Source organism: Sorex fumeus, unplaced genomic scaffold (genome assembly GCF_029834395.1).
Source record: "Sorex fumeus unplaced genomic scaffold, SorFum_2.1 ptg000122l, whole genome shotgun sequence".
Taxonomy (NCBI): domain Eukaryota; kingdom Metazoa; phylum Chordata; class Mammalia; order Eulipotyphla; family Soricidae; genus Sorex; species Sorex fumeus.
The window spans coordinates 17,608,338-17,635,889 of NW_026606179.1; the positions used below are offsets into that span (position 1 = coordinate 17,608,338).

At 50.2% G+C, this 27,552-nt stretch overlaps 2 protein-coding genes across 2 annotated transcripts; both read left to right on the plus strand.

Annotated features, from left to right (window-relative positions):
• Positions 1-481: 481 nt before the first annotated feature.
• Positions 482-8,872, plus strand: LOC130043779 (cytochrome P450 2A13). Its single transcript, XM_056136207.1, has 9 exons — positions 482-701; positions 838-1,000; positions 1,427-1,576; positions 2,698-2,858; positions 4,241-4,417; positions 5,592-5,733; positions 6,111-6,298; positions 6,918-7,059; positions 7,479-8,872. Exons 1-9 carry the CDS (start codon positions 522-524, stop codon positions 7,658-7,660), a joined length of 1,485 nt encoding a protein of 494 aa, XP_055992182.1. The 5' UTR covers positions 482-521; the 3' UTR covers positions 7,661-8,872.
• A 9,048-nt stretch (positions 8,873-17,920) lies between these two features.
• LOC130043778 (cytochrome P450 2A13-like) lies at positions 17,921-26,938 on the plus strand. The gene is made up of 9 exons (XM_056136206.1): positions 17,921-18,150; positions 18,287-18,449; positions 18,967-19,116; positions 20,005-20,165; positions 21,708-21,884; positions 23,341-23,482; positions 23,867-24,054; positions 25,834-25,975; positions 26,385-26,938. Exons 1-9 carry the CDS (start codon positions 17,971-17,973, stop codon positions 26,564-26,566), a joined length of 1,485 nt encoding a protein of 494 aa, XP_055992181.1. The 5' UTR covers positions 17,921-17,970; the 3' UTR covers positions 26,567-26,938.
• Positions 26,939-27,552: the final 614 nt, after the last annotated feature.

Consider the following 27,552-nt stretch of genomic DNA (forward strand, 5'->3'; position numbering starts at 1 on the left):
CTGAGCATCTCTGCGGCCACTGGTAACTTTCAAACCTACATCTCTTCTCAGACCCCACAAAACACCCCACATCTCCCCAACACAACCTGTCTCGTTCCAACACCTTCAAATCCAGATCTCTGGGTTCTTCTCTCCTGAGACCCCAATCACTCTGGAGTTCCCTCTCACACTGACATACCCCGCAAAATTCAAAATCCTGGCAGGGTTGGGTAGAGGGTGGAACCTGCATGCAAACATTCCAAGATCTTCTATTCTGGGATTCCTCTACAGCTCCCGTGACTCCCCATCCGGCAAGTCCACTGCCATGAAGGCACCCTAAATCCTGCACACTGGCTCTGGCTCCCTCCTCCACCCCTTTGGGCTGGGAGCCAAGAGAGGTGGGTAGGCTGGTGAAAGATGGAGCTGGGAGGTGGAACAGTTATATAACCGGGACAGGCGTCCACTCTGCACGCCCAAAAAGTATAAAGGCATCAGGACCCCACACTGGCCAACCCCTGCTGACCGTTACTCTCAGCGCCACCATGCTGGCCTCAGGGCTGCTCCTGGTGGCCCTGCTGGCCTGCCTGACGATCATGGTGCTGATGTCAGTGTGGCACCAGAGGAAGCTGGCCGGCAAGCTGCCCCCAGGGCCTACCCCTTTACCCTTCATCGGGAACTACCTACAGCTGAACACTGAGCAGATGTACAATTCTCTCATGAAGGTGCAGACCGCGGAGGAATGGGGGGGTGGGGTGGGGTGGGGAGGGCAGGCCAGCTCGGGTCTTAGGATAGGTCAGCTCTGTACTGGGTGGACCTGTTCCCTCTGAGCCCCACCCCGCTCATGCTCCCGTCCACCAGCTCAGGGACCGCTATGGGCCCGTGTTCACCGTGTACCTGGGTGCCCGGCGCGTGGTGGTGCTGTGTGGTCAAGACGCGGTGAAGGAAGCGCTGGTGGACCAGGCGGAGGAGTTCAGCGGCCGAGGAGAGCAGGCCACCTTTGACTGGCTCTTCAAAGGCTATGGTAAGGGGCAGCAGCCAGGAAGACCCCTGAGCCTCAGTTTCCCCCTGGAATCCCCCTCTATTCCAAGTGGCCTCGCCTATGTCCACTGTTCCATCTCTCTCCCTCTCTCTAGAGTTTCTGCTTTGGAACCCGGATCCCTCACTCCCTGTCTCTGTCTTTTTTCTCCTTCCCACCATCTCTGTGCCTGTGTTTGGCCCCCTCTGTGTTAGAACTTGTCCAGCTTAGTCTCTGCTGCCCACCCCTGCCCGCCCCAGCATTTCTCTCACTCCAGTGCCCACTTTGCCCTGTATGCCTCTGTGCGCTGATGTGTGCAGGCCTCTCTCACTGCCAGGCTCCAGCCCAGATCCATCTTCCTGCTACCCTGCCCCCTGCCTCCCACCACCGCACCCTCTGTGCCCCCACACCCAGGCTCTTGCCTCCCCGCAGGTGTGGCCTTCAGCAATGGGGAGCGTGCCAAACAGCTGCGACGCTTCTCCATCACCACACTGCGGGACTTCGGCGTGGGCAAGCGTGGCATTGAGGAACGCATCCAGGAGGAGGCAGGCTTTCTCATCGAAGCCTTCCGCAGTACACGTGGTGAGCTGAGAACAGCAGGGAGAGGAGAGTAGAGAGATGGAAGGCAGAAAAAGAGGGAGAGAAGGAGAGGAGGCGAAGGGAGGGAAGGAAGAAAAGATGGCAGAGAAGAGGGGAGGATGGAGTGGAGGATGGAGGAAGATGAAGGAAGAAGAGAGCAAAGAGGGAAGGCAGACGGAGGAAGTGGAGCTGGTGGGAGAGGAAATAGGGGAAGGACTACTCCATGACTTGGAGGCCAACCACACATATTAGGGAAAAGGGAGCTCAGATAGAGAAGGGAACACCAAATAAAGGTGTTGGGAGGACCCTCCCAGGATGGCAGAAGCATGCTGAAAGTAGACTATAGACCAAACATGATTGCCACTCAATGTTTCTTTTGCAAACCACAACACCCAAAAGGAGAGAGAGAACAGAGGGGAATGCCCTGCCACAGAGTCAGGGTGGGATGGGGGGGATGAGGTTGTGAGGGATACTGGGATGCGTGGTGGTGGGAAGTGGGCACTGGTGGAGGGATGGTATTTGATCATTATATAATTGAAACCCAAGCACAAAAATGTGTAAGTCCGCAACTGTACCTCATGATGTCTCACTATTAAAAAAACTTTTTAATAAAATAAATTTTAAAAAATGAATTTAAAAATAGGGGAAGGAGAAGAGAAGGAGGGGAGGAGGAAAAAAGGGGAAAGAGGACAGAGAGGAGAGAGGAGGAAGAGAAAGGAGAGGTAAAGGAGGGGAGAGAGGGAAGCCATGGAGAGAGAAGGAGCAGAGGGGAAGGGGAGGAGAGAGCAGAGAGTTAAAGGGAGGAAGGGGAGAGCAGGGGAGAGGGAGAAGTAGGAACTCTAAGGAAGAAGAGATGGAGGGAGGTCAAGGAGGGGAAGAAGTGAGGGAGGAGAGGTGAGAGAGGGAGGAGAGTGGAGAAGGGGGAAGATAAAGAGGGAAGGAGGGGAGTAAGGGGAAAGGTGGGGGAGGGCTGGTACTAGAAAGGGTCTAGGTTGGGGTAGCCCTGGGGATCTCCAGCCCTGGGTCTCTGCTCCCCGCCCCCAGGGCCCCCTCTGAGTACTCTGAGCAGCCTCCCATCACCCAGGTGAGACCCCCCCGACACCCCTTCCCTTATCCATCCACAGGTGCATTCATCGATCCCACCTTCTACCTGAGCCGCACTGTCTCCAATGTCATCAGCTCCATTGTCTTTGGGGACCGATTTGACTATGAGGACAAAGAGTTTCTGTCACTCCTGCGCATGATGCTGGGCAGCTTCCAGTTCACAGCCACGTCCACAGGCCAGGTAGCCCAGGGTCCCTGCAAAACCAGCCCACATGGGGTCTGGACACTGGACACTGGTCTCCAGGGACATATAGATGCCCAGATCCCTCCTCCAGATGCCAGAGCAGGGGGAACACTCAATCAACAACTGAGGGGTCTGGACACTGGACACTTGTCTCCAGGGACATATAGATGCCCAGCTCCCTCCTCCAGATGCCAGAGCAGGGGGAACACTCAATCAACAACTGAGGGGTCTGGACACTGGACACTTGTCTCCAGGGACATATAGATGCCCAGCTCCCTCCTCCAGATGCCAGAGCAGGGGGAACACTCAATCAACAACTGACTTCTCATCTGGGCAGGGGCTCTCGGGTGACTTTCCATCTTTCCACATAAATTTCTTTGTTGGGGTTTTTGTATTTTCATTTTTGTTTGTTTGGGGTATTTTTTTTGCTCTGGAGCCACATAGTGGTGCTGAGGGTTTGCTCCATGCTGTACACTCAAGGACCTCTTCTTGGGGGTGGAGATATTGGGGGACCTTATGGGGTGCTGTAAATCAAGCCACAGTCAGCTTCATGCAAGAAATTGCCCAACCCACAGTACTTATTTTCACTCTGGATCCCTCCATTTGAATTTCTTAACATTCTGACAAGTGACTTCTTCATCCCACCTCCTGAGAAACTGAACACCTGGTCCCACAACAGCCTGCCCCACCAAATTATCTGCCGTCTGCACAGTCAAATTCTCTGAATAGGGACTTTCCTACACAGAGGACTTAAATGTCTGAGAGTCTATATAGGTGGATACTGAGACCCGTAAGCATGGACTCACCTGGATGCCAGTTCCCCCAACACCCAAACCAGTCTCACCCAATCCTCCCTTTCAATACCTGTCCCATGGCCTTTATGTGCCCAAGTGAACATATGGACACCGAAACAGGCATGTCCCCCATTATAACTCCTGAACATCAACCCCACTTTAATAACTGTGCCTTTGATCCCCAAAATACCTAGGCAGTTGTCTCCACTTGAGCCCACCTGAACAGGTAACCCTAGACCCAACCTCACTAGAAAATCTGAGCACTTCGACTGAACATCACAGAGCCACTAAGATCTGACTCCCAAATATGTACCCCAATCCTTCTCACCAAAATTCCTAGACTGGGCCCTTGACCTTCACTCAGGTGAAAACACTGGGGTCTTTCCAATCCCATCCCATTAAACACGTAGGGTTGTAGAACTAGTAATGCAGGAAGGGGCTGGTCTTGCACACAGAGGATCCAGGTTCAGTTCCCAGAATCAACTCCTTTCTGCCCTCCTTGGACAGGCCCTACTGCCCTGAGGGTCTGCCTGGTGCTGTTAGCCCAGCCCCCTCAGCCTGCTTTTCTTCCTTCTCTCCATGCAGCTCTATGAGATGTTCTATCCAGTCATGAAGCACCTGCCTGGGCCACAGCAACAAGCCTTTAAGGAACTGCAGGGGCTGGAGGATTTCATAGCCAAGAAGGTGGAACAGAACCAGCGCACCCTAGACCCCAACTCCCCACGGGACTTTATCGACTCCTTCCTAATCCGCATGCGGGAGGTATGGGCCAACCTGGACTGCGAGGAGATGGGGGTGGGGGGGAGCTCCCCACTGACACCTACTCCCATCTTCATCCTCCAATTTTTCCCCATCACCAAACTTGTACCTCAGTTCCAGGGCAAGAAACCTCAGAACAAGCACCCATTGCACCCATGTTCTTGCCCCACGGCAGCACCCACCAGTCTTCACCCCATCGGAACACACAACTGCCCCTGGTTTTGTGTGTGAGAGAGTTCTGTTTGTTTGAAGGCCACACCCAGCAGTGCTCAGGACACACTCCCAGCTCTGTGCACAGGAATTATTCCTGGAGTGCTAGGGTATGTGTGTTTGGGGGAAAGGGTAGTGGAGTTGGGGGAAGGAACCATATGGTGTGCCTGGGATTGAACCTGCATCATTCACATTCAAGACAAGCAAGCTGTACTATCACTCCAGCTCCAAGCCTCTCAGTTCTACATGAGAGGAAGAGGAGAAGCCACTGCTGGAGAAATGAGGCCCGGAAGCGGGGCATCTGGCTCACGTCCTGGTCTCTGACTCCAGCACAATTTGCTCCTGCATCCTGGTGTCTCTGTGCACAACTGACAGCTGTGCTCAGTAGCCCTGGACTGTCAATTTCCATGGGTGAGGACAGGAAAAGAGACTGGTGGAAATGGAAGTTTCAAAGGAGACGATCAGGAAATGATACCACCCATGAGGACAAGATATTGGCACTTCAGAATGTGTCAGGGCTGGAACAATACTGCAGCGAGGAGGGCGCTTGCCTGATATGCAGTGGACCTTGGTTCAATCCCCAGCCCTACCAGAAGGGATCCCTGAGCACACAGCTAGGAATCAGCCCTGAGCCCTGCCAGAGGCCTAAAACAAAAAGACAAAACAGAACTGTGCTAGGAAAATCCTTCTAGGTCTCTCTGAGTCCCTCTGAGTCCTTTTCTCATGCCATCGGGGTCCATGTTGGATCCTCTCTAACATTCTCTCCTGCCCTCTCTTTCTGAACATTCCTACCACAAGGACAACTAAGCTGATAATTTTCACCCCTAAGCTGATAAATTTTCTGGATCCCAGAGAGGGAGCTTGGCAGAGAGGAGACTCTCTCCCAATCTGTATCTGAGACTGGCGGATGCCAGAGCAAAGCCCAAAGGGACTGTAGACCCAGCCTGAAGCTCCCCTCTCCCTGCAGGAGCAGAAGAACCCCAACACTGAGTTCTACATGAAGAACTTGGTGCTGACCACCTTGAACCTCTTCTTCGCGGGCACTGAGACAGTCAGCACCACCATGCGCTATGGCTTCCTGCTGCTCATGAAGCACCCCGATGTGGAGGGTAAGGCTGGAGGAGGCCAGGAAAGGCGCCACATAGACCCTCAAAATCTTCCTGAACCCAAGGGCCTCAGAGACCCTGTAGATAGCCAGCAGAGACACCAGCCGAGTTACAGCCACTGCTCAAAGAGGCTGTGTCCAAACTGATTGATAAATAGCTACTGTGTTGAGCCAACCCGGGCTCCCCCACCTGCCCTTCCCCATAACCTGCCTCCTTGCAGCCTCTGGCATGACCTGGTAAATCAGGGCCCTGAACCAGCAATGCACGTGGCCTACATCTGGCCTTGAACATGGTCGCTGGCTCCATCATACAAAGCTATCATGCATGTCACCTACCACTTCTACCTTCCACTAACCGGACACATTGTCCCCTCTCCCCAGCCAAAGTCCATGAGGAGATCGACCGGGTGATTGGCAAGAACCGCCAGCCCAAGTTTGAGGATCGGGCCAAAATGCCCTATGTGGAGGCCGTGATCCACGAGATCCAGAGATTTGGAGATATGATCCCCATGGGCCTGGCCCGCCGAGTCACCAAGGACACCAAATTTCGTGGCTTCTTCCTCCCCAAGGTGATGTCTGATCCCAGGCTGTGGGACCTCCATACCTGCTCTCTGTGCCCTTGCAGCTCCCCGTCCCTTAGGCAAAGGCATTCTCCAGCCTTTGTCTCATAATCGGAGATGCCCCCTGCCATTCCTTCCCTCAGCCTCCCATTAGGGATACCCAAACATGTATCTCCCCCAGAGCCCTGGCCTCAGGAAACAGAACCGCCAAAGAGAGCCCTCTGTCTCCAAAGAGAGATCCCCATGGACCCCAAACTTCCTGTCTTGGGGGATATTGATCAAATGCCCACTAAAGATCCTTCCTCAAAGAGCCCCCAACACCAAGTGCTTTCAGCACAACAAATCCCTACTCTGAAGCTTTATCTAGCCCCGTCCTCAGGGGCAGGAGAGAGAGCACAGTAGCACAGCAGTAGTACAGCGAGAGAGGCATTTGCCATGCACACGAGCAGCCCAGGTTTGACTCCTGGCATCCCATATGGTCCCCTGAGCACTTCAAGAAGTAGCTCCTGAGCATCATGAACTGTGACCTGAAAAACAAGGCACTTGTCTTGCATATAGCAAACCCTGGTTTGCTCCCCGGCACTGCAGGGCCAAAACTAAAACAAGTGCTCTTTCCCTGTTCCTTCAGGGTACCGAAGTCTTCCCTATGCTGGGCTCCGTGCTGAGGGACCCCAAGTTCTTCGCCAGACCGCGAGATTTCAATCCCCAGCACTTCCTGGATGAGAACGGCCAGTTTAAGAAGAATGATGCCTTTGTGCCCTTCTCCATTGGTGAGAGAACCCTGTCTGCCTCCTGGTCACTTTCCACCACCAACAGGACTGCCTTCGTCCCCACTCCCCTCCCTAAAGTGTAGCCTAAAATCTCTCTCCAACCCATAGACCACAGTTCGCAGCCCTCATTAGCCCCCTGACACGGAAAGGGTGGAGTGTGCCGCTTAGGAGATGAGTGTGAGATTTGTCCAAGGCCACTGGACAGATCCTCCAGACCCCTAGGCAGAAGGCGGCAGTGCAGCCCCCCATTTGGACGTGGTTGTGACTTTCCCACTGCCTCCGTTGCCATATGCCCATCTCAGCCTCAACGGGAACTAAAGTGCTGAAAGCCCTGGACCCCGGCTATTCCGATCCAGCACCCTGGGTAAAGTGGGGGGCATGTGAAGCTTTCCCCAACCACTTTTGCTTCCCTTCCTTAGGAAAGCGCTACTGTTTCGGAGAAGGCCTAGCTAGGATGGAGCTCTTCCTCTTCCTCACCACCATCATGCAGAACTTCCGCTTCAAATCTCCGCAAGCTCCCCAAGACATCGACGTGTCCCCCAAACACGTGGGCTTCGCCACCATTCCACCAACCTACACCATGAGCTTCCAGCCTCGCTGAGCAGGGGTCAGCAGGGGAGAGGAGGGGCTAGTAGGGGGGGCGGGGGAGGAGCTAGCGGGTAGGTGCGGCAAAGAGCAGAGCTATTTGAAGATTGTATGTGGGATGAGGAAAGTGGGAGAATTAGGAGGCAAGAGAACGGCGCTGGGGGCTTGCATAGAGAACAGACTGTTCACCTTTTTAGAGAGAGTCTCGGGATCTGGGAGGAGAGGCGGGGGCGGGAGCCTTAGGGGGCTGCTGTGAAAAGAAACCGCAATACCAGATATGAGGCATTGCGGCCCGGAACTCGGTGTTGTTAACCCCATGCTGAAAGCATTACACACTCTTACTGCTCACAAACCTTGAAGATGAGAAGTATTCATGCGCATGTGCATTTCTCCGCTGGGGCTCAGAACGCCCTGAGTCAATAGCTGTGGTTCCAGGCCTTACAAGCAAGACTGGGTAAGCATGCGCATGCAAAGGGAAGCAGGTCCTGCAGATGGTTTACAGAACTCCTCTCCCTCAAGTGGAAAACCAATCTAGTGTATTGTTGAGCAATGCAAGTAGCTCTGTCCAGGGTGTTTTCATGCTAACCTTCCTTCACTACAATGCATTCACACCCACCACCATCACCCAAATACTGCTACTGGGTCCAATGTGGGCAGGATCAGGGATGGGAATCAGACTGTCGGTGAGGGACAAAAACACTTTCTGGCTTCCCGTGCAGCTGAGCCCTTCTGTGTGTGCATGTGCATGTTTGTGTGTGTGTGTGTGTTGTGTGCGTGCATGTGCACGCACATACACACAGGTGGGTAACTACAACTTTCTCCTGAGTAGATGCAAGGACTCATTTTGCTGAGGGTTTCTGCAGGGAGGGCTCTCTCTGATGCATCTGGGATCTGCTCTCGCAGACTGGGAACCACCTGCTTACTCAAAAATCAGTGATTACATGTTCACTCAGAAGAAAAGTAGGTAGTGCTCTTGCCTAACACCCAGGGTTGATCCCAGGCATCCCAGTGTTCTCCCGAGTGCAACCAGGATCAATTTCTGAATGCAGAGCCAGAAGTAACGCCTGAGCATTTCTGAGTGTGACCCAAAAATTTCAAAAAGGAAAAATTTTCATCCTTTGAGAGTGCACAAATACATCCATCCCCCATAGAGCACAGTGCTTCTCAGTCAAGTGCAGTGTAAACCCTGCCCCAAAGTTTTCAAAGCACCACAAGATTTAAATAAAGTGGGGGTTTGGAGGGGGAGGGGTAAGACATGGTCCTCCAGACCTTGCAAGTTTCTTACCTCTATGATTCATAAGTAACTTCATTTCCTCTGCTGTGTGTTTTTGCATCTGGGGTTTCATGAATGGATGACTTCTTGCTTAATGAAGGGGAGGATGTTAATCTATCAGATCACAGCCTATAGCACTATTTAACGCCCAAGTTGAGAATCAAACTCATTTCTGAGTGTGCATGTGCCCTTAAGAACCTTCTAGGACCCCAGAGTGTGCAGCAGGTAAGATGCTTACCTTGTGTGCCCTCCCAGGTTGTATCCCTGGCACTGTGTACTGTTCCCCAACCTCACCGGGAATGATCCCTGAGCACAGAGCCAGGAATAAGCCTTAAGCACAGCCAGCTGTGACCACCCCATTCCCCCCAAAAAGAGTCTTGGAAACACCACTGCCAGAATCTTTCTCAGAATTTGAGCACGAGAAGTTCTCCTTCTCCCTGTCAGGGCAAATGTGAGTTCTCCCAGTTCAATACGTTTGAGAAAGAGTCAAGAGTCAAGAGAAGAAAGGAGGGACTCGAGGTAGTGGGGGTCGCCTCTCAGGGATCATGAACATAGTTAACTTGCTGGGTCTTTGACCCACACAGAGGAGGAGACAAATATTAATTTCAGTAATCCTCAAGCTGGTGCTTGGAAAGGACGAAGCAGCAAAGCTCCAATAAGGCATTCTGAAGGGTGCAGAGAGAGAGCGAGTTCTAGCCACCAAAGGCTGGATTCATGTCCAGACAGGCTTCTTTCAGCCTTGGGGCTTGGGATAGCCAACGACCAAAACTGCAAGAAGACAACACTGGGTACATAATCAAGCCTGGATTCCTATCCTGGCTCTGCTACAGACCCCTTGGGCCTTTGTGAGCCTCCCCAGAGCTGAAAAACTTTAAAAACTGAGTGACTTGGCTGGAGAAATAGGACAGGAGGGAAGGTGCTTGCCTTGAATGTGGCTGTTACTGGTGCTACCCTAGTTTAGATCCCCAGAGCCATGCGTGGTCTCCTAAACACAAACAGGGTGACTCAACAGGGGAGAGCACAGAGGCAGGAGTATGTTGGAGCACCTTCAGGAATGGCCCAACCTCCTCTTCTCCTCCACTATACACCTCCCCCACACCCTAAAAAATATTCTCGTTGATAACAGGTATGGGAGGTAGAATGAAGTACCGTCTCTGGTTCATTTATTTCTACAGCTAAACCAAGAGATTCTAGAGCATGTCAAACACACGTGTACACATACAGACATGCTTGTGCACACATGTACATGAACACACACCTGCCTTGGCCCCAACAACTGCAGGTGGCTCACAGCACGTACCAGGCTCTGTGCTGAGCCCTTTGCATGCATTTTCTAATGGCTGCACCAACCCCATGCCATCAGCTAGGCACCATAAAATGATAGAAAAGCATTCGGGGAGGCCCAGAGTGATAGCACAATAGGGAGAGCATTTGCCTTGCATGTGACCAACCCAGGTTCAATCCCCAGCATCCCATATGATCCCCCGGGACCATATTATTACCATATTATTACCACCAGGAGTAATTCCTGAATGCAAAGCTAGGAGTAACTCCTGACTTGCCAAGTGTGGCCCAAGAAGTCAGAAAAGGAGCCAGAATGATGTACAGTGGGTAGGGTGTCTCAGCCAACCAAGGCTCAAACCCAGCATCCTATACTGTCCCCTGAGTACCACCAGGATTAATTCCTGAATGCAGAGCCAGAGTAACTCCTGACCATGGCCAGGTATGACTCCACTCCCCCAAAAAAGATAAAACAAAAAGCAAAAAAGGTTAAAAGAAAGAAAAGAAAAGAAAAGAAAATCATTGTTTCACAGTTCTGAAGGCTGCAAGTCCACAAGCCAAGAGGTTGGCAGCAGGACTGAGAGGGACTCCAGGAGTTAAGATGCTTCTTTTGACTGTGGCTAACTCCCCCAGTCCCTGAAAACTGACAGGAACAGCACAAGCAGCCAGATGCCGCCCCAAAACCCAGCCCACCCACACAAACACACTAAATAAAATAGATATCAGCAGGATTTTGCTTCCTCTGAAAGCTGTAGGGAAATCTTCCCCCACCGTCCTTAGAGCTCTTGGTTTGCTGGCCCTCAGGTGGCCCTATAATGCTGCCTTGGTGATCACCTCTCCCTGTGTGCCTATTTTCACATGTCTTAATGTCTTCTTAAAAGGACAGTGGTCAGGGTGCTTGACGTGAAATGTAGGAGATTGGGTTCAATCCCCAGCCCTCCTCTGAGCACCACCAGGAATGAGCACAGTCAGGAGTTAGCCCTGAGCACTGCTGGGTGTGGCTCCAAAACGAAAAGATTGTCATAGAGTTGTCATAGAGCATAAGTGACTCTTATGGGTTAAGGCCTCAATGTAACTTTTTGCAAAGGAGAAACACAATTGAGCACACACACATACATACACACACACACACACACACACACAGAAAGACTTTGATGGGTGGACCCCATAATTCATGGTCTGAGGGGTGCCCTTTATGAGCCTATGTCACAGATGAGAGTGAGGGAAGGAACCCTACAGGTATCAGGCCACAACAAAGGCACCCTGTGGGGGGAGAACCATAGGTGCCTCTCTCCGTGGCTTAGACAGGACCCAGATGGAGTTCCTGTCCCCAGGGGCACTCGGGAGCATGGAAGAGAGATGACTTGCGGGAGTACTTTGGCAGAAGGAAATAGAAGGATGAGAGTTCAGAAGTCACCTTTCCCTGAGTCCAGCCCATCATCATCCAGGTGTGGCTGCCCCAGCCTGCAGCAACCCTGGCACACCTGCTGGACATCGGTCATTTTTATCCTCTTTTGTTTTTTTTTTCATTTCTTTTTTTTTTATGATGATGATGATGATTAAATTAACCCATGGGAGTTGATTTAATGATATACTAGAGGGTAATGTATGCAGGTGGGTTGGCAGGAGTGGAGGGAGGGGTGTTTGCTGTTGTTTGGGGCCTGGAGGTGCTAGAGCTTATCCCTGGTTCTGTGCTCATGGTTCACTCCTGATGGGCTGAGGGATTGGCATGTCAAAGATTGAAACCAGGTCAGCATGTGCAAGGCAAATGAATACCCTCTGTGCCATCACTCCAGCCCCTATGGCTTGCGTTTTAAAGTGCAAAGTGCCTACGGGATGAATTCCAGATTCCCCTACTCGACTCCAAATGTTTGTCTTTTTGTTTGCAGGAGGTGGGATGCCACACTAGGGGTGCTCAGGGCTTACTCCTGTCTGTGTGCTCAGGGAACACTCCTGGAGGGACTCCAGGGACCATATAGAGGCCTGGGGATCAAACCCAGGTCAGCCATGTGCAAGGCAGACACCCAACCCACAGTACTAGCACCCAAATCCTTTTCTGGCCTGGACACTGCCCTTGTCTCCTGGCCTGGTTTCTCCCCACCCGGCACCAGAGAGATCCTCTTTCCCAGGCTCACTGGGCTTCCACCACTTCACGGACTGCTGCATCTACTGCCACACCTTCTCACCAACCATTTCCTCTGCCTGGGATTCTTTTTTTTTTTTTAATGTAGGAGTACTGCTATTTATTCAGCCACTGATTAGCTGATTGAATTGGGCATGAACTCCACCTTGCTTTTTTTTCATAATTTTATTTATTTTTCTTCTTATATTTATTTATTAAATCACTGTGGGAAAAGTTACTAAGCTTTCAGGTTTAAGTCTCGGTCATACAATGATCAAACATCTCTCCCTTCACCAGTACTCATTTTCCACCACCAACAACCCCAATATACCCCCCTCTCACTCCTTCCAATGCCTGTGAGGCAGATAATTTCCACTTAACTCTTCTCTACATTGATTAAATTCATAATTTCAACAAAAGATGCACCATTATTGTTTAGAATTTCCCTCCCCACAACAATCAGACTTGCTAAAAAGGCATTGTGAAATACTTTGTTTCTATAGCTGGTTATGAGAATCATATAATCTTGCATGGCCGCAATAGTGGCCCCGTGATTTTGGATTTCTGCAAAGAGCCAGATAATTACGAGATTGGTTTCTGTGCGTCTGGTGTTATGGCTATGCCAGAGAGCCACTGGTGGGGGGCAACTCATGACCTCGGTAGGGCGTGAAGGACGAGCCAGTACCATCCCCCTTCCCATGAGACTGCAGTTGCCCTGTCACCGACAGCTCATACCTGGCTTTCCTATAATCTCTGAGGCGGCAGCCACCTTGCTGCTGGGCTGGGGGGGGCGGCGGGGGAGGAGGAATGTGGAAGGGAGCAACACCCTTTCCCTCCCGGGGAGGCATGGCGCTGTGGTTTAGTGCATGGTCCATTCACTTTTCTGCCGCAAGCTGCTGGGCTCTGAACTAAGTCCTTTTGCCTCTGGAGCCATGCCTGGGGTTCTTTCCCTGCTATTGCTCAGGTAATATTGACAGATTAAGTTCTGTACAAACAAACAAAACAATGGGGCTGGAGCAACAGGATGGTGCAGAAGGTATTTGCCCTGCAATTGGCTGACCTGGTTTTGACCCCTGGCATCCCATATGGTCCCCCAAGCCCCACCAGCTTTTGTTCCTGGTCGCAGAACCCTGACCACTGCCAGCCCTGACCACACCAAAGAAATATGCATCAAGCAAAACAGGAGGGAAAGTGTCTCTTGTCTTTCTTTCTAGCAGGATCCCATTTTCCCTATTAGAATCCAGCAGGATCCAGCAAGAAATTGGGGGATGGGGGGGTGTGACAAAAACCTGGTTTGGAGGATTCTCCAAAACCGAGAACAGAAGGGTGACTGGGAAATGTAATATACAAACAGGACATGGTGGCTACTCAATTTCCTGGTATAGAATCTCCTCTAGAAAAACAGAGAAGGGTCCAATAATCTTCAAAATAAACCAGGCTCCTGCAAAAGATAATGCCTGCTACATCCCTCAGGACTCTAAATGCCAAGATGAAGTGAAGTATCAGTAAATCCAGACATCGATGAGCAGAAGTGTGGAAAGAGTGAGGCTAAGGTTTAGAAAAGAAGCCCAGCTGGACACATCGAAATAAATTCAGGTTGCCAAAGAACAAATGAAGTTAGGTGAGCAAAGGCTCATTGGTCTTTTCAGCCAGTGATGCTGAACAACTAAATAAACGAGTGCCAACTCTCAGTTGTTGGACATTAACCCCAAGTGTTTTAGACTTCATCAATGAATTGCTCCCTTTTCCTCCTCCCAGCAAAGCTGACGGTGCTCTTGTGAGCATCCCGAATCCACTGAGTTTCTTTTTAACCTTTCTTTGTGTTTTACACCTCATTGTCACAGTTCCCCAAGTGAATCTTGGTTACTTATAAGACAAAACTTTCTGGTAATTCTGGACGTTGTATTTGTAGTGAGTTACTTGCTTTGCTATTTCCCCTATAGCCTTTTCATATTTTGCTATATCCTGATTAAGATGTCCACCGATTGGAATATTAAACACCTATGACAAATTCTCATGAACAAATTTGCAGACCATAGTGTTTTATTTTGTTGATTATTTTAATATTTGTATATCTAATTTTTTAATAATTCGATCACTGTGATATACACAATTACAAAGTTGTTCATATTGGGTTTCAGTCTTATAGTGTTCCAACACTGTTTCCTTTACCAGTGTACATTTCCCACCATCAATATCCCCAGTTTCCCTCCCCCAGACCCCTTAACCTGCCTCTTGGCATTCACCTGTCTCTCTCTCTTTCTCTCTCTGTCTCTCTCCCACTTCTTCCTTCCCCTGTTGGGCACTGTGGTTTGCAAGGTTATCACGGGTACTGAAAGGTTATCATGTGTATATATCCCTTTATCTCCTTTCAGCACTCAGTTCTTGTCCAGAGTGATCATTTCCAACAATTATTGCTAGAGAAATCACAGCATTTACTGTTTACATGAAGTATAGGGGGGAATATTGACATAAGGTGGTCTTACCTATTTCATGTGACTCCAAAATATATTAGCACAGAATGTCTTTAAAAGTTTATTAATGACAGGTAAGGTATGATTTTTATCATAAAGAGATTCAAATATAAAGTAAAATTGAATATAATATAATTTTTAGATTCCAGAGTTGAAAACTTACTTATGTGAAAGAGAATAAGCATTTTATTATATTGTATTAAAGGGTTTTATTTTTCATATCCCGCCCGCACGGCAGAGCCTGGCAAGCTCCCAGTGGCATATTCGATATGCCAAAAACAGTAACAAGTATCATAATGGAGATGTTACTGGTGTCCACTCGAGCAAATCAATGACCAATCATACCTTTTCTTTCAACAACTACTCATCATTTTCCTCCATTTCTGAACTCAACATCCCATGATACTTCCTTATGTTTAATGGCAGTGATTTCAATTTTCTTTTTTTTTTTAGTTTAATATAGCTCTAATCCTCTTTAGGTTTCCTTGTTATTGGGTTTGAGCCTTCCAAATATCTTTTATGCTAATATATGTAATGTTTCATCTATGCTGTTTTCTATGTGCTATATTATTTCTGTCTTAAATTTAGTTATTTAATCTATTTGAAAGAAAGTCTGGTGTGTTTTATTTTCATCTCCAAGTGGAGTTTATTTCAGGGAAACTATATAATACATTATATAACAATAAAATGAAAAATCATCATCATCATGATATCAGTAGATGCTGAGAAAGCATTTGAAATATTTCACATTCATTTATAATCAGAATTAAATGGGGAGGGGCCAAAACAATAGTTCAGCAGCTAGGGGGTTTGCCTTACACACAGCAAACCTTGGTCCAATCCCTGGCATCCTATATGGTTCCGCAAGCGACACCAGGACTAATTTCTGAGTGCAGAGTCAGGAGCAACCCTTGAGCATCGCAAAAGCTGAAAAACAAAGAAGAAGAAGAATTAAATGGGGGAAGAAGGAACTTTCGTAAAAAGTTTTATTAGTAACAGGTAAGGTATGATTATTAACATAATGAGATCCAAGTAAAAAATACAATTAAATGAATATAAAAAATCATTGAGCATATTAGATATAAGTTTGGATACGTGCCTTTAATTGTCTTTAATCTGGACTAGATTCTCAGCTTTTATATTCTTTGACCTTCACATTTTGGAATTTCATATTTTATATTGCAGTAAATGGTGGTTTTGTAAATCCAGACCTTAATTCGCTTGACTTTTTTTATGCATTTGGGGAGGGGTGGGGAACACACTCAGCAGTGCTCAGGGCTTACTCCTGGCTCTGCTCAGGGATCACTCTTGGTGGGCTAGGGGGACCCTATGGGTTCTTGGAGATCGAACCCAGTCTGCAATGTGTGAGGCAAGTGCCCTCCCCCCTATATTATCACTCCGGCCCCTCCACCTATTTCTGACAGGTTCCCCTGACCTCGCTTCCTTCCTGGGGTCTTCTCTGCTGCCAGTTAGCCTTTTAATCTCGTGCTGTGAATCCATTTCTTCACCTGTGGTCCACTTGAGATATCCTAAGGGGATATCCTAAGGGTCTAGGCTGCAAAGTGAGGAAGATGAGGCAGAGGTGGTTAAGGGGCCCTCAAACATTGATGAAGGGACAACTAGACCAACCCCACCCCCAGCATCTCCTCAGGACCCACCCTTTGCACCATCTCTCCCAGACTTTGACATTTACCTAGAGCTCTCCTGCCATTGTTCCTTCTCCCCCTGCTAAGAGCACCCCAAAACAGCCTTCACACTCAAGCAGAATCTTTTCTCCCCCGGAAAATTCCCTGTCCAGAAAAGAGATGCACCCACCCTCGGCCATCTGGCCTTAGTATACCTGGGATAAACAGAGAATGTTAGAGTAACATGAAGTGCAGTTGTGGAGAGTCCATCCAGCTGTATTCTGGACAATGGCCGTGGGAAACAGGGCCTCTCTGGTAGAGATGCTGGCACCATTCAAAGCTGTTTTGGGTTCAGAGGAGTAGGGGTGGGGGCTTCTCATTTCTCAAGACCTGGCCAGCTCAACTAGACTGACACCATCTGTGAGTCTTCTCCTGTCAGGGAAAGGAATGGAAAATTCCAGGCAATTCTGGTCCTGGACTTTAGCCCTTTCCCAATCCTAAATAAGCATTTCTTCTTTTTTTTTCTTCTTTTGGGGGTCACACCCACCAATGCATAGCGGTTACTCCTGGCTCATGCACTCAGGAATTACTCCAGGCAGTGCTCTGAGGACCATATGGGATGCTGGGAATCAGAGCTGGGTCAGCCACATGCAAGGAAAACGCCCTACCCACTGTGCTATCACTCCAGCCCCCTAGATGAGTATTTCTATGGGACTGGCTCACTTTGAGGATGTGATGAGGATTCTGGACCCAAGTCCAAATCAAAAGGAGATCAAGAGTTTGATCCAGAGGTTTGGTCAGAGGTTGATCCAGCTAGACTCCCCATATATACCACTTCCAAGAGTCCCACATCTACCCACCTGAGAACCTCTGGCACCTCAAAACCCTCATTCCCTAGAATCTCCCCTCTTGAAAACCATATTTTGGGGAAGTTGAAGGTTAGAGGCAGTCCCAAGGGGGAAATCCTGACACCCTCCCCCCCAAAAAATGAGCAAGCCTGGCATTCACTCAGTTCACTGAACTATCTCTCTGGCCTCAGGTGACCTTCATCACAAATCCACATCACTTCTCATGCCCACAAAACACATCTCCCCAACACAACCTGTCTCATTCCAACACCCTCAAATCCAGATCTTTGGGTTCTTCTCTCCTGAGTCTCCAATCATTATGGAGTCCCCTCTCACACTGACATACCCCACAAAATCCAAAATCCCAATGGGGAGAAAGGTGGTGGTACCTCCTACAAACATTCCAAGATCTTCAATTCTGGGATTTCTCTACAGCCCTGGTCGCCCACATTCCCACAAGTACACTGCTGTGAAGTGGCCCCTGGATCCTGCAGGTCACACCCTGCAAACTGGCCCTGGCTCCCTCCTCCACCCCTTTGGGCTGGGAGCCAAGAGAGGTGGGGAGAATGGTGAGGGATGGTGTTGGGAGGTGGAACAAAAGTTACATAACCAGGACAGGCGTCCACTCTGCACGCCCAAGTAGTATAAAGGCATTGGTCCCGGCGCCAGTCAGCCCCCACTGGCCGTTACTCTCAGAGCCACCATGCTGGCCTCCGGGCTGCTCCTGGTGGCCCTGCTGGCCTGCCTGACGGTCATGGTGCTGATGTCAGTGTGGCAACAGAGGAAGCTGGCAGGGAAACTGCCCCCTGGGCCCACCCCATTACCCTTCATCGGGAACTACCTACAGCTGAACACCGAGCAGATGTACAATTCTTTCATGAAGGTGCAGACCTCAGGAGAATGAGGGGGCTGGGAGAGGGCAGGCCAGCTGGGACATGGGGGCTCAGGATAGGTCAGCTCTTGTGCTGGGCGGGCCTGCTCCCTCTGAGCCCCCCTCTCCCCATGCTCCCATCCACCAGCTCAGGGACCGCTATGGGCCCGTGTTCACCGTGTACCTGGGCGCCCGGCGCGTGGTGGTGCTGTGTGGCCACGACGCGGTGAAGGAGGCCCTGGTGGACCAGGCGGAGGAATTCAGCGGCCGAGGAGAGCAGGCCACCTTCGACTGGCTCTTTAAAGGCTATGGTAAGGGGCAGCGACCAGTAAGATCCTTGAGCCTCAGTTTCCCCAGGATTCCCCTCTATTCCTGGTGACTTCACCCATGTCCCCTGTTCCTATCTCTGTCTCTGTCTCTGTCTCTGTCTCTGTCTTTGTCTCTCTCTGTCTTTGTCTCTCTCTGTCTTTGTCTCTCTCTCTCTCTCTCTCTCTCTCTCTCTCTCTCTCTCTCTCTCTGGAGTTTCTGCTTGGAACCCGGATCTCCCAGCTCCCTGACTCTTTCTGTCTTTTTCCTCTTTCCCAGCTTCTCTGCGTCTGTGTCTGGCCCCCTCTGTGTTTGAACTCGTCCTGCTGAGTCTCTGCTGCTAGCCCCTGCCCGCCTCTGCCCGCCCCAGCATTTTTCTCGCTCCTGCGTTTGCCCTGTGCCCCGTGCGCCTCTGTGCGTCTGCCCCACTTCTGGCTGGGCTCCAGCCCAGATCAACCTCCCCACCACGCCGGCCCCGCGCCCCCCGCACCTCACCCCGACGAGGTTCGCGCCTCTCCGCAGGCGTGGTCTTCAGCAGTGGCGAGCGCGCTAAGCAGCTGAGGCGCTTCTCCATCACCACGCTGAGGGACTTCGGTGTGGGCAAGCGCGGCATAGAGGAGCGCATCCAGGAGGAGGCAGGCTTTCTCATCGAAGCCTTCAGAGGCACTCACGGTGAGCCAAGGGGAGAGCGTGGGGAGAGGAAAGGAGAGAAGGAGTGGAAGCAAGAATAAGGGGAGAGAAGAAGAGGAGGGGGCGGGGGAAGGGGAGAAGAGGAGGGAGGAGGAAGATGGAGAAGGAAGAGGTCAAAGAGGGAAGAAGGGGGGGAGGATGTGGAGCTGGAGGAAATGGGAGAGGAGGGGGGAGAGAAAGAGAGAAGAAAGGGCAGAAGGAGAAAGGGAGAAGAGGAGGGAGAGGAGAGGGGAAGGAGGAGGAAGAGGAGAAAGAGAAGGAGAATAGAGGGATGGGGAGGAGGGAGAAGGGATAGGTGACAGAGGGGATAGAGGAAAGGGGAGGAGGAGGAGGAAGAAGAGGTAGAGGAGGAGAGAGAAGGGGAGAAGGAGAGAGAAAAAAGAAGTAGAGGGTGGGGAATGGGCACTGATGGAGGGATGGGTATTCAATCATTGTATAACTGAAATCCAAGCACAGAAATGTGTAAGTCTAAAACTGTACCTCATGGTGTTTCACTAATAAAAATTTTTAAAAAAAGAAGTAGAGGGGAAGGGGAGGAGAAAGGAGGGGGTTAAAGGAGGGGGAGAGCAGGGGAGAGGGAGAAGTAGGGACTCTAAGGAAGAAGAGATGGAGGGAATGGGGGAGAGGCCAAGAAGGGGAAGAAGGTGAGGGAGGAAGAGTGGGATAGGGAAGAAGAGAAAGAGGGGAGGAGGGGAGGAAGTGGAGGGGTGGGAGAGGCTGACCATTAGAAGGAGTCTAGGTTGGGGTAGCCCTGGGGGCTTCCAGCCCTGGGTCTCTGCTCCTCCCCCAGGGCCCCCTCTGAGTCCTCTGAGCAGCCTCCCATCTCCCAGGTGACACCCCCCCAACACCCCTTCCTTTATCCATCCACAGGTGCATTCATTGATCCCACCTTCTACCTGAGCCGCACTGTCTCCAATGTCATCAGCTCCATTGTCTTTGGGGACCGATTTGACTATGAGGACAAAGAGTTTCTGTCACTCCTGCGCATGATGCTGGGCAGCTTCCAGTTCACAGCCACGTCCACAGGCCAGGTAGCCCAGGGTCTCCGCAAAACCAGCCCACATGGGGTCTGGACACTGGACACTGGTCTCCAGGGTCCTGTAGATGCCCAGCTCCTTCCCCCAGATGCCAGGGCAGGGGAGACACTCAATCAACAACTGAGTTCTCACTGGGCAGGTGCTCCGGGCCGACTTTCTATCTTTCCACATGAATTTTGTTCTGTTTTGTTTTGCTCTGGAACCACATAGTGATGCTGAGGGCTTCCTCCAGGCTCTGCAACAGGGATCACTTGGGGAGGGCAGTGCCGGGGGACCATATGGGGTGCCAGAGATCCTAGTCAATAAGCCTTGTGCAAGGCAAATGCCCAACCCACTGAACTTACTATCACTCTAGCCCTTTCATTTGAACTTTTTTTTTCTTTTTGGGTTGATGCTCAGGGGTTTCTCCTGGCTCTGCACTCAGTAATTAGTCCTGGCATTGATTGAGGGGCCATATGGGATGCCAGGGATCAAACCCAGGTCAGGTGCATGCAAGGCAAACACTCTTTTCTTTGGACTGTTGGACTATCACTCCAGCCCCTCCGCCTGAATTTCTTAATTATGACAAGTGACCCCATCAGCCTACCTTTTGAGAACCTGAATGCCTGGTCTCACAACATCCTCTCCACCTAAATTACCTGCCATCTACACAGCCAAACTCGCTAGATAGGGGCTTTCCTAGGCAATGGTCTTAAATGTCTGAGTCTATTTGGGTGGATACCAAGACCCTTAAGCATGGAATCACCTAGATGCAGTTCCCCGAACACCTAAACCAGTCTCACCCAATCCAGCCCCTTCAATACCTGTCCTATGCCCTCTATGTCCCCAAGTGAATAACTGGACACCTGAACAGGCATGTCCTCCATTATAAAACATAGACAACCGCCCCATTTTAATAACTGTGCCCTTGATCCCAAAATACATAGGCAGTTGTCTCCACCTGAGCCCACCTGAACAGTTGTCTCTCAACCCAACCTCACTTGAAAATCCGAGAACTTCCATGAGCAAACAGAACCACTAAGATCCAACACCCCAATCTTTCTCACTAAAATTTCTGGACTGGGTCCTCGACCTTCACGCAGGTGAAAACATTGGGGTATTGCGAATCCCATCCCACCTAAATACTTAACACTTGGGGCTGTAGATCTAGTACTGCAGAGAGGGCTGATCTTGCACACAGAGGACTCAGGTTCAATCCCCAGAATCCCAAATGGTCCCTGGTACCCCGCCAGGGATTGAGAACAGACCCAGGAGTTAGGCCTGAGCACAGTCAGATATGAACTAATGACAAAAGAAAAAATATGTATATATAATCAATTTATGGGGCCAGAGAAATAGTAAAGGAGGTAAGGTGCTTGCCTTGTACATCAGCCCACAAATCAAATCAATGATGAATTTTTTGTGGCCCCAAAATTAATCCACCAATAAATAACCTAACCCCTCTTTCTGTCCCCCTCAGACAGACCCCACTTCCCTGTGGTCTGCCTGGTTCTGTCAGCCTCCCTCAGCCTGCCTTCCCTCCTTCCCTCCATGCAGCTCTATGAGATGTTCTACCCAGTCATGAAGCACCTGCCTGGACCACAGCAACAAGCCTTTAAGGAACTGAAGGGGCTGGAGGATTTCATAGCCAAGAAGGTGGAACAGAACCAGCGCACCCTGGACCCCAATTCCCCACGGGACTTTATTGACTCCTTCCTCATTCGCATGCGGGAGGTATGGCCCAACTGGCCTGCAGGGAGATGGGGGTGGGGGGAAGCTCCCCACTGTCATCTACTCCAACCTCCGTTCCCCAATCTCGCCCCATCATCACGCTTGTACCTCAGTTCCAGGGCAAGAAACCTCAGGGCAAGCACCCCTTACACCCATGTTCTTGCCCCACAGCAGCACATGCCAGTTTTCACCCCATCAGCATGCACAACCAACCCTGTGTGAGAGAATTCTGTTTGTTTGAAGGCAACACATTCAGCAATGCTCAGGGTTTAATCCCGGCTCTGTGCTCAGCAGTCACTCCTGGCGTGCTCAGGGAGCCCAGGATCAAACCATCCACTGTACTCTCTCTCCATCCCTCCATCCCTTGCCCCCCATTTTACACAAGAGGGAAAGGAGAGAGAGAGAGGGAGAGAGAGAGAGAGAGAGAAGCCACTGCTGGAGAAATGAGACCCGGAAGTGGGGCACTGGGCTCATGTCCTGGTCTCAGACTCCAGCACGCTTTGTTCTTGCCTCCCAGTGTCTCTGTACACAAGTGACAGTTGTGTTCAGTCTCCCCGGAGGGTCAGTGTCCATGGGTGAGGACAGGAAAGAACGCTGGATAGAACTGGAAAGTTTAGAGGAGAGGATCAGGGAATGATGCCACCCATGAGGACAAGATATTAGAGTAATAGTACAGCAGGCAGAGCACTTGCCTGTCACACAGTTGACTTTGGTTCAATCCCCAGCTCTGCTTATGGTCTCCTGAGCCCTGGCAGGAGTGATCTCTGAGCACAGAGCTAGGAGTCAGTCCTGACCACTGCCAATGGCCCAAAAACAAGAAAGCAAAAAAAAAAAATGTGTCTAGGAAGATCCTTCTATGCCTCTCTGAGTCCTCTCATGCCATCTGGGTCCATCATCTAGCTTGGTCCTTGTTTGTCTTTCTCTCCTGCCCTCTATTTCATTTCGTTTTTAATTGAATCACAGTGAGATACACAGTTTCCACAGTTACAAAGTTGTTCATGATTGAGTTTCAGTAATATAATGTCCCTAGAGCACCCCCTCTCCCGCACCTCACTTTGGGCATGATGGTTTGCAATACTGAAATACTGAAAGATTATCATGTATATGCCTTTGCTACTTTCAACACTCAGATCTGGTCCAGAGTGATCATTTCCAACTATTATTGTCATACATGATCCCTTCTCTATCCTAACTGACTTTTGCTCTGCACACACTTTGCAAGCTTCCAACCTTTGACCTGACCTGTCTTTCTAAACATTCCTAACACAAGGACAACTAAATAATAATTTCACACAGGCTGGACAAAAAGCAACCAAGAGCATTTTGGGTCAAACCAGTATCAAAGTCCTGGAGTGCAGAGGTAGTGTGGCAGAGAGGAGACACTCTCCCAATCTGTATTCGAGACTGGTAGAAGCCAGAGGGACTGTGGCCCCAGCCTGAATCTCTCCTCTACCTGCAGGAGCAAAATAACCCCAAAACTGAGTTCTACATGAAGAACTTGGTGCTGACCACCTTGAACCTCTTCTTCGCGGGCACTGAGACAGTCAGCACCACCATGCGCTATGGCTTCCTGCTGCTCATGAAGCACCCCGATGTGGAGGGTAAGGTTGAAGAAGGCCAGGAAAGGGGCCCCCACAGACTCTCAAAACCCGCCTGACCCCAAGGGCCTCAGAGACCCTGAAGATAGCCAGGAGAGACACCAGCCAAGTTACAGCCGTTGTTCAAAGAGGCTGTGTCTGAACTGATTGATAAATAGCTACTGTGCTGAGCCAACCTGGGCCTCCCCGCCTGCCCTTCCCTGTAACCTGCCTCCTTGCAGCCTCTGATTCTGGCATGACCTGATAAATCAGGGCCCTGAGCCAACAATGCACGTGGCCTACATCTGGCCATGGACATGGTCACTGGCCCCATCACACACGGCTATCATGCATATCACCTACCAGCTCTACCTTCCATTAACCAGACACATTGTCCCCTCTCCCTAGCCAAGATTCATGAGGAGATCGACCGGGTGATTGGCAAGAACCGCCAGCCCAAGTTTGAGGATCGGGCCAAAATGCCCTATGTGGAGGCCGTGATCCACGAGATCCAGAGATTTGGAGATATGATCCCCATGGGCCTGGCCCGCCGAGTCACCAAGGACACCAAGTTCCGCGACTTTTTCCTCCCCAAGGTGCTGTCTGACCCCAGGCTGTGGGACCTCCATACCTGCTCTCTGTGCCCCTGCAGCTCCCCCTCCCTTAGGCAAAATCATTCTCCAGCTTTTGTCTCCTAATCAGAGATGGCCCCTGCTATTCCTTCCCTCAGCCATCCCATTAGGGATACCCAAACCCTGTATCCCCCCCAGACCCCTGACCTCAGGAAACAGGAACCGCCAAGTTCCCTGAGCCTTCTGTCTCCAAAGAGAGACTCCCATGGACCCCAAACTTCCTGTCTTGGGGAAATTGCTCAAATGTTCACTAAAGCTCCTCCCTCAAAGAACCCCCAACACTAGGTGCTTTCAGCACAATGGACCCCCACTCTGAAGTTTTACCTAGCCCCCTCCTCAGGGGCAGGAGAGAGAGCAAAGGGCCAAAGCACTAGACCAGCAAGAAGAGCATTTGCCTTGCATATGAGCAGCCCAGGTTTTTTTTTTAATTTTTTTTTTTTTATTAGTGAAGCACCATGAGGTACAGTTGTAGATTTACAAATCTTTGTGCTTGGGTTTCGGTCATACAATGATCAAATACCCATCCCTCCACCAGTGCCCATTTTCCACCACCATGGATAATATCCCCCCCACCCCCTCTCCCACCCTGCCTCTGTGGCAGGGCATTCCCTTTTGTTCTCTCTCTCCTTTTGGGTGTTGTGGTCTGCAAAAGAGGCATTGAATGGCAAACATGTTCAGTCCATAGTCTACTTTCAACATGCATTTCCCTTCCTGGGAGGATCCTCCAAACACCCTTTATTTGGTGCTCCCTTCTCTAGCTGAACTGCCCTTTCCCCTAGAATACCCGGCTGGCCTCTAAGCTATGGAGTAATCCTCCTGGTGTTGATCTCAGCTATTCTTGGGTATTAATCTCATATTTTGTTGCTTTATATCCCCCAGATGAATGCAATCTTTCTATGTCTATCCCTCTCTTTCTGACTCATTTCACTTAGCATGACACTTTCCATATTGTACCACTTGTATGTAAATTTCATGACTTCATCTTTTCTAAGAGCTACATAGTACTCCATTGTGTAGATGTACCAAAGTTTCTTTAACCAGTCATCTGTTCTTGGGCACTCAGGTTTCTTCCAGTTTCTGGCTATTGTAAAGAGTGCTGCAATGAACAAACAAGTGCAGATGTCACTTCGACTACACATTTTTGCCTCTCTGGGGTATATTCCCAGGAGTGGTATCGCTGGGTCAAATGGGAGCTCAATTTCTAATTTTTTGAGAAACGTCCATACTATTTTCCAAAAGGGCTGAACTAGTCGGCATTCCCACCAACAGTGTAGGAGTGTCCCTTTCTCGCCACATCCGCGCCAGCATCGATTGCTTTTGTTCTTTTGAATGTGAGCCAGTCTCTGAGGTGTGAGATGGTATCTCATTGTGGTTTTGATCGCATCTCCCTGATGATTAATGATGTAGAGCATTTTCTCATGTGCTTTTTTGCCATTCGGATTTCTTCTTTGAGAAAGTTTCTGTTCATTTCATTGCCCCATTTTTTGATGGGGTTGGATGTTTTCTTCCTGTGGAGTTCAACCAGTACTTTGTATATCCTTGATATCAACCCCAGCAGCCCAGGTTTAACTCCTGGCATCCTGTATGGTTCCTCAAGCATCTCAAGAAATAACTCCTGAGCATCATGAACTGTGATCTGAAAACAAACAAAACTGGCACTTGTCTTGCATGTAACAACCTTTGTTAGCTCCCCAGCACTGCAGGACCAAAACTAAAACAAGTGCTCTTTCCCTGTCCCTTCAGGGTACCGAAGTCTTCCCTATGCTGGGCTCCGTGCTGAGGGACCCCAAGTTCTTCGCCAGACCGCGAGATTTCTATCCCCAGCACTTCCTGGATGAGAAAGGCCAGTTTAAGAAGAATGATGCCTTTGTGCCCTTCTCCATTGGTAAGAAAACCCTGTCTGCCTCCTGGTCACCTTCCACCACCAACGGGACTGCCTTCATCCCCACTCCCCTCCTTAGCCTAAAATCTCTCTCCAACCCAGAGACCACAGCTCGCAGTCCTCATTAACCCTCTGACACAAAAAGGGAGGAGTGTGCCACTTAGGAGATGAGTGTGAGATTTGTCCAAGGCCACTGAAATCCTCCAGACCCCTAGGAAGAAGGCGGCAGTGCATCCCACCTATTTGGACGTGGTTGTGACTTTCCCACGGCCTCCATGGCCATATTCCCATCTCAGCCTCAGCAGGAACTAAAGGCTGAAAGCCCTGGGGCCCAGCTATTCCGATCCAGCACCCTGGCGAAAGTGGGGGGCATGTGGGCCTCTCCCCAACCACTTCTGCTTCCCCTCCTTAGGAAAGCGCTACTGTTTCGGAGAAGGCCTGGCTAGGATGGAGCTCTTCCTCTTCCTCACCACCATCATGCAGAACTTCCGCTTCAAGTCCCCACAGGCCCCCCAAGACATCGACGTGTCCCCCAAAAACGTGGGCTTCGCCACCATCCCACCAACCTACACCATGAGCTTCCAGCCCCGTTGAGCAGGGGTTGGGCCTGGGAGGGGATGGGATAGTGGTTGTTGGGGGCTGGAAGGGGAGGAACAAGCTCTTGGGCGGGGCAAGGGGTGAGGATATTTGAATTTGTATATGGGATGAGGATAGTAGGAGCTTTAGGAGGCAAGAGAAAGCACTGGGGACTTGCAGAAAGGAAGTAGGAACAGATTTTTCACCTTGTTAGAGAGGGTGCTGGGAGTTGGGAAGAGAAGCAGGGGAGGGAGCCTTATGGACTTGCTTTAAAAAAATAACTGCAATGCCAGATATGAATTACTAACCCTGAACTCGGTGTCGTTAGCCACATGCTAAAACATTACACAGTTTTATTGCTCACAAAACTTGAAGATGCGAAGTGTTCTTACGTATATGCATTTCACTGGTGGCACAGCTTGGGGCTCAGAGCACCCTGAGTCTATAGGTAAGGTCCCACTCCATACAAGCAAGATTTGGGCAAGGACTCTCATGCAAAAGGAAGCTCAATCCTGCAGATGGTTTATAGAACTCCTCTCCCTCAAGTGAAAACGAATTTAGTGTATTGTTGAGGAATGCAAGTAGCTCTGTCCAGGGCATTTTTGTGCTCACCTGCCTTCACTACAATGCTTTCACACACCACCACCATTACCAAGTACAGCTGCAGGATCAGGAATGGGAATCAGACTGACAGTGAAGAACAGAAACACTTTCTGGCTCCCAGCGCAGCTGAGACCTTCTGTGTGTGCATGTATATGTGCATGTTTGGATGTGTTTGTGTGTGTGTATACGTGTGCACACTCATTCACAGAGGCAAGTGACCTACTTCTCCTTAATAGATGCACAAACTCAGTTTTCTGTGGGTTTCTGCAGGGCGGGCTCTCTCTGATGCATCTGGGTTCTGCTCTCACAGACTGAGAACCACCTGCTTACTCTCAAGTCAGTGATTACATGTTCGCTTGGAACTGAAGATATGTCACAGTGGGTAGTGAGTTTGCTAGCTG

Excerpts from the sequence above, each read along its gene's own strand:
- LOC130043779 (XM_056136207.1), top strand. The coding sequence starts at position 522 with ATGCTGGCCTCAGGGCTGCTCCTGGTGGCCCTGCTGGCCTGCCTGACG. Across the intron at positions 702-837 it reads TGTACAATTCTCTCATGAAG|CTCAGGGACCGCTATGGGCC; the intron begins GTGCAGACCGCG and ends CCCGTCCACCAG. Across the intron at positions 6,299-6,917 it reads GTGGCTTCTTCCTCCCCAAG|GGTACCGAAGTCTTCCCTAT; the intron begins GTGATGTCTGAT and ends CTGTTCCTTCAG.
- LOC130043778 (XM_056136206.1), top strand. The coding sequence starts at position 17,971 with ATGCTGGCCTCCGGGCTGCTCCTGGTGGCCCTGCTGGCCTGCCTGACG. Across the intron at positions 18,151-18,286 it reads TGTACAATTCTTTCATGAAG|CTCAGGGACCGCTATGGGCC; the intron begins GTGCAGACCTCA and ends CCCATCCACCAG. Across the intron at positions 20,166-21,707 it reads CAGCCACGTCCACAGGCCAG|CTCTATGAGATGTTCTACCC; the intron begins GTAGCCCAGGGT and ends CCCTCCATGCAG.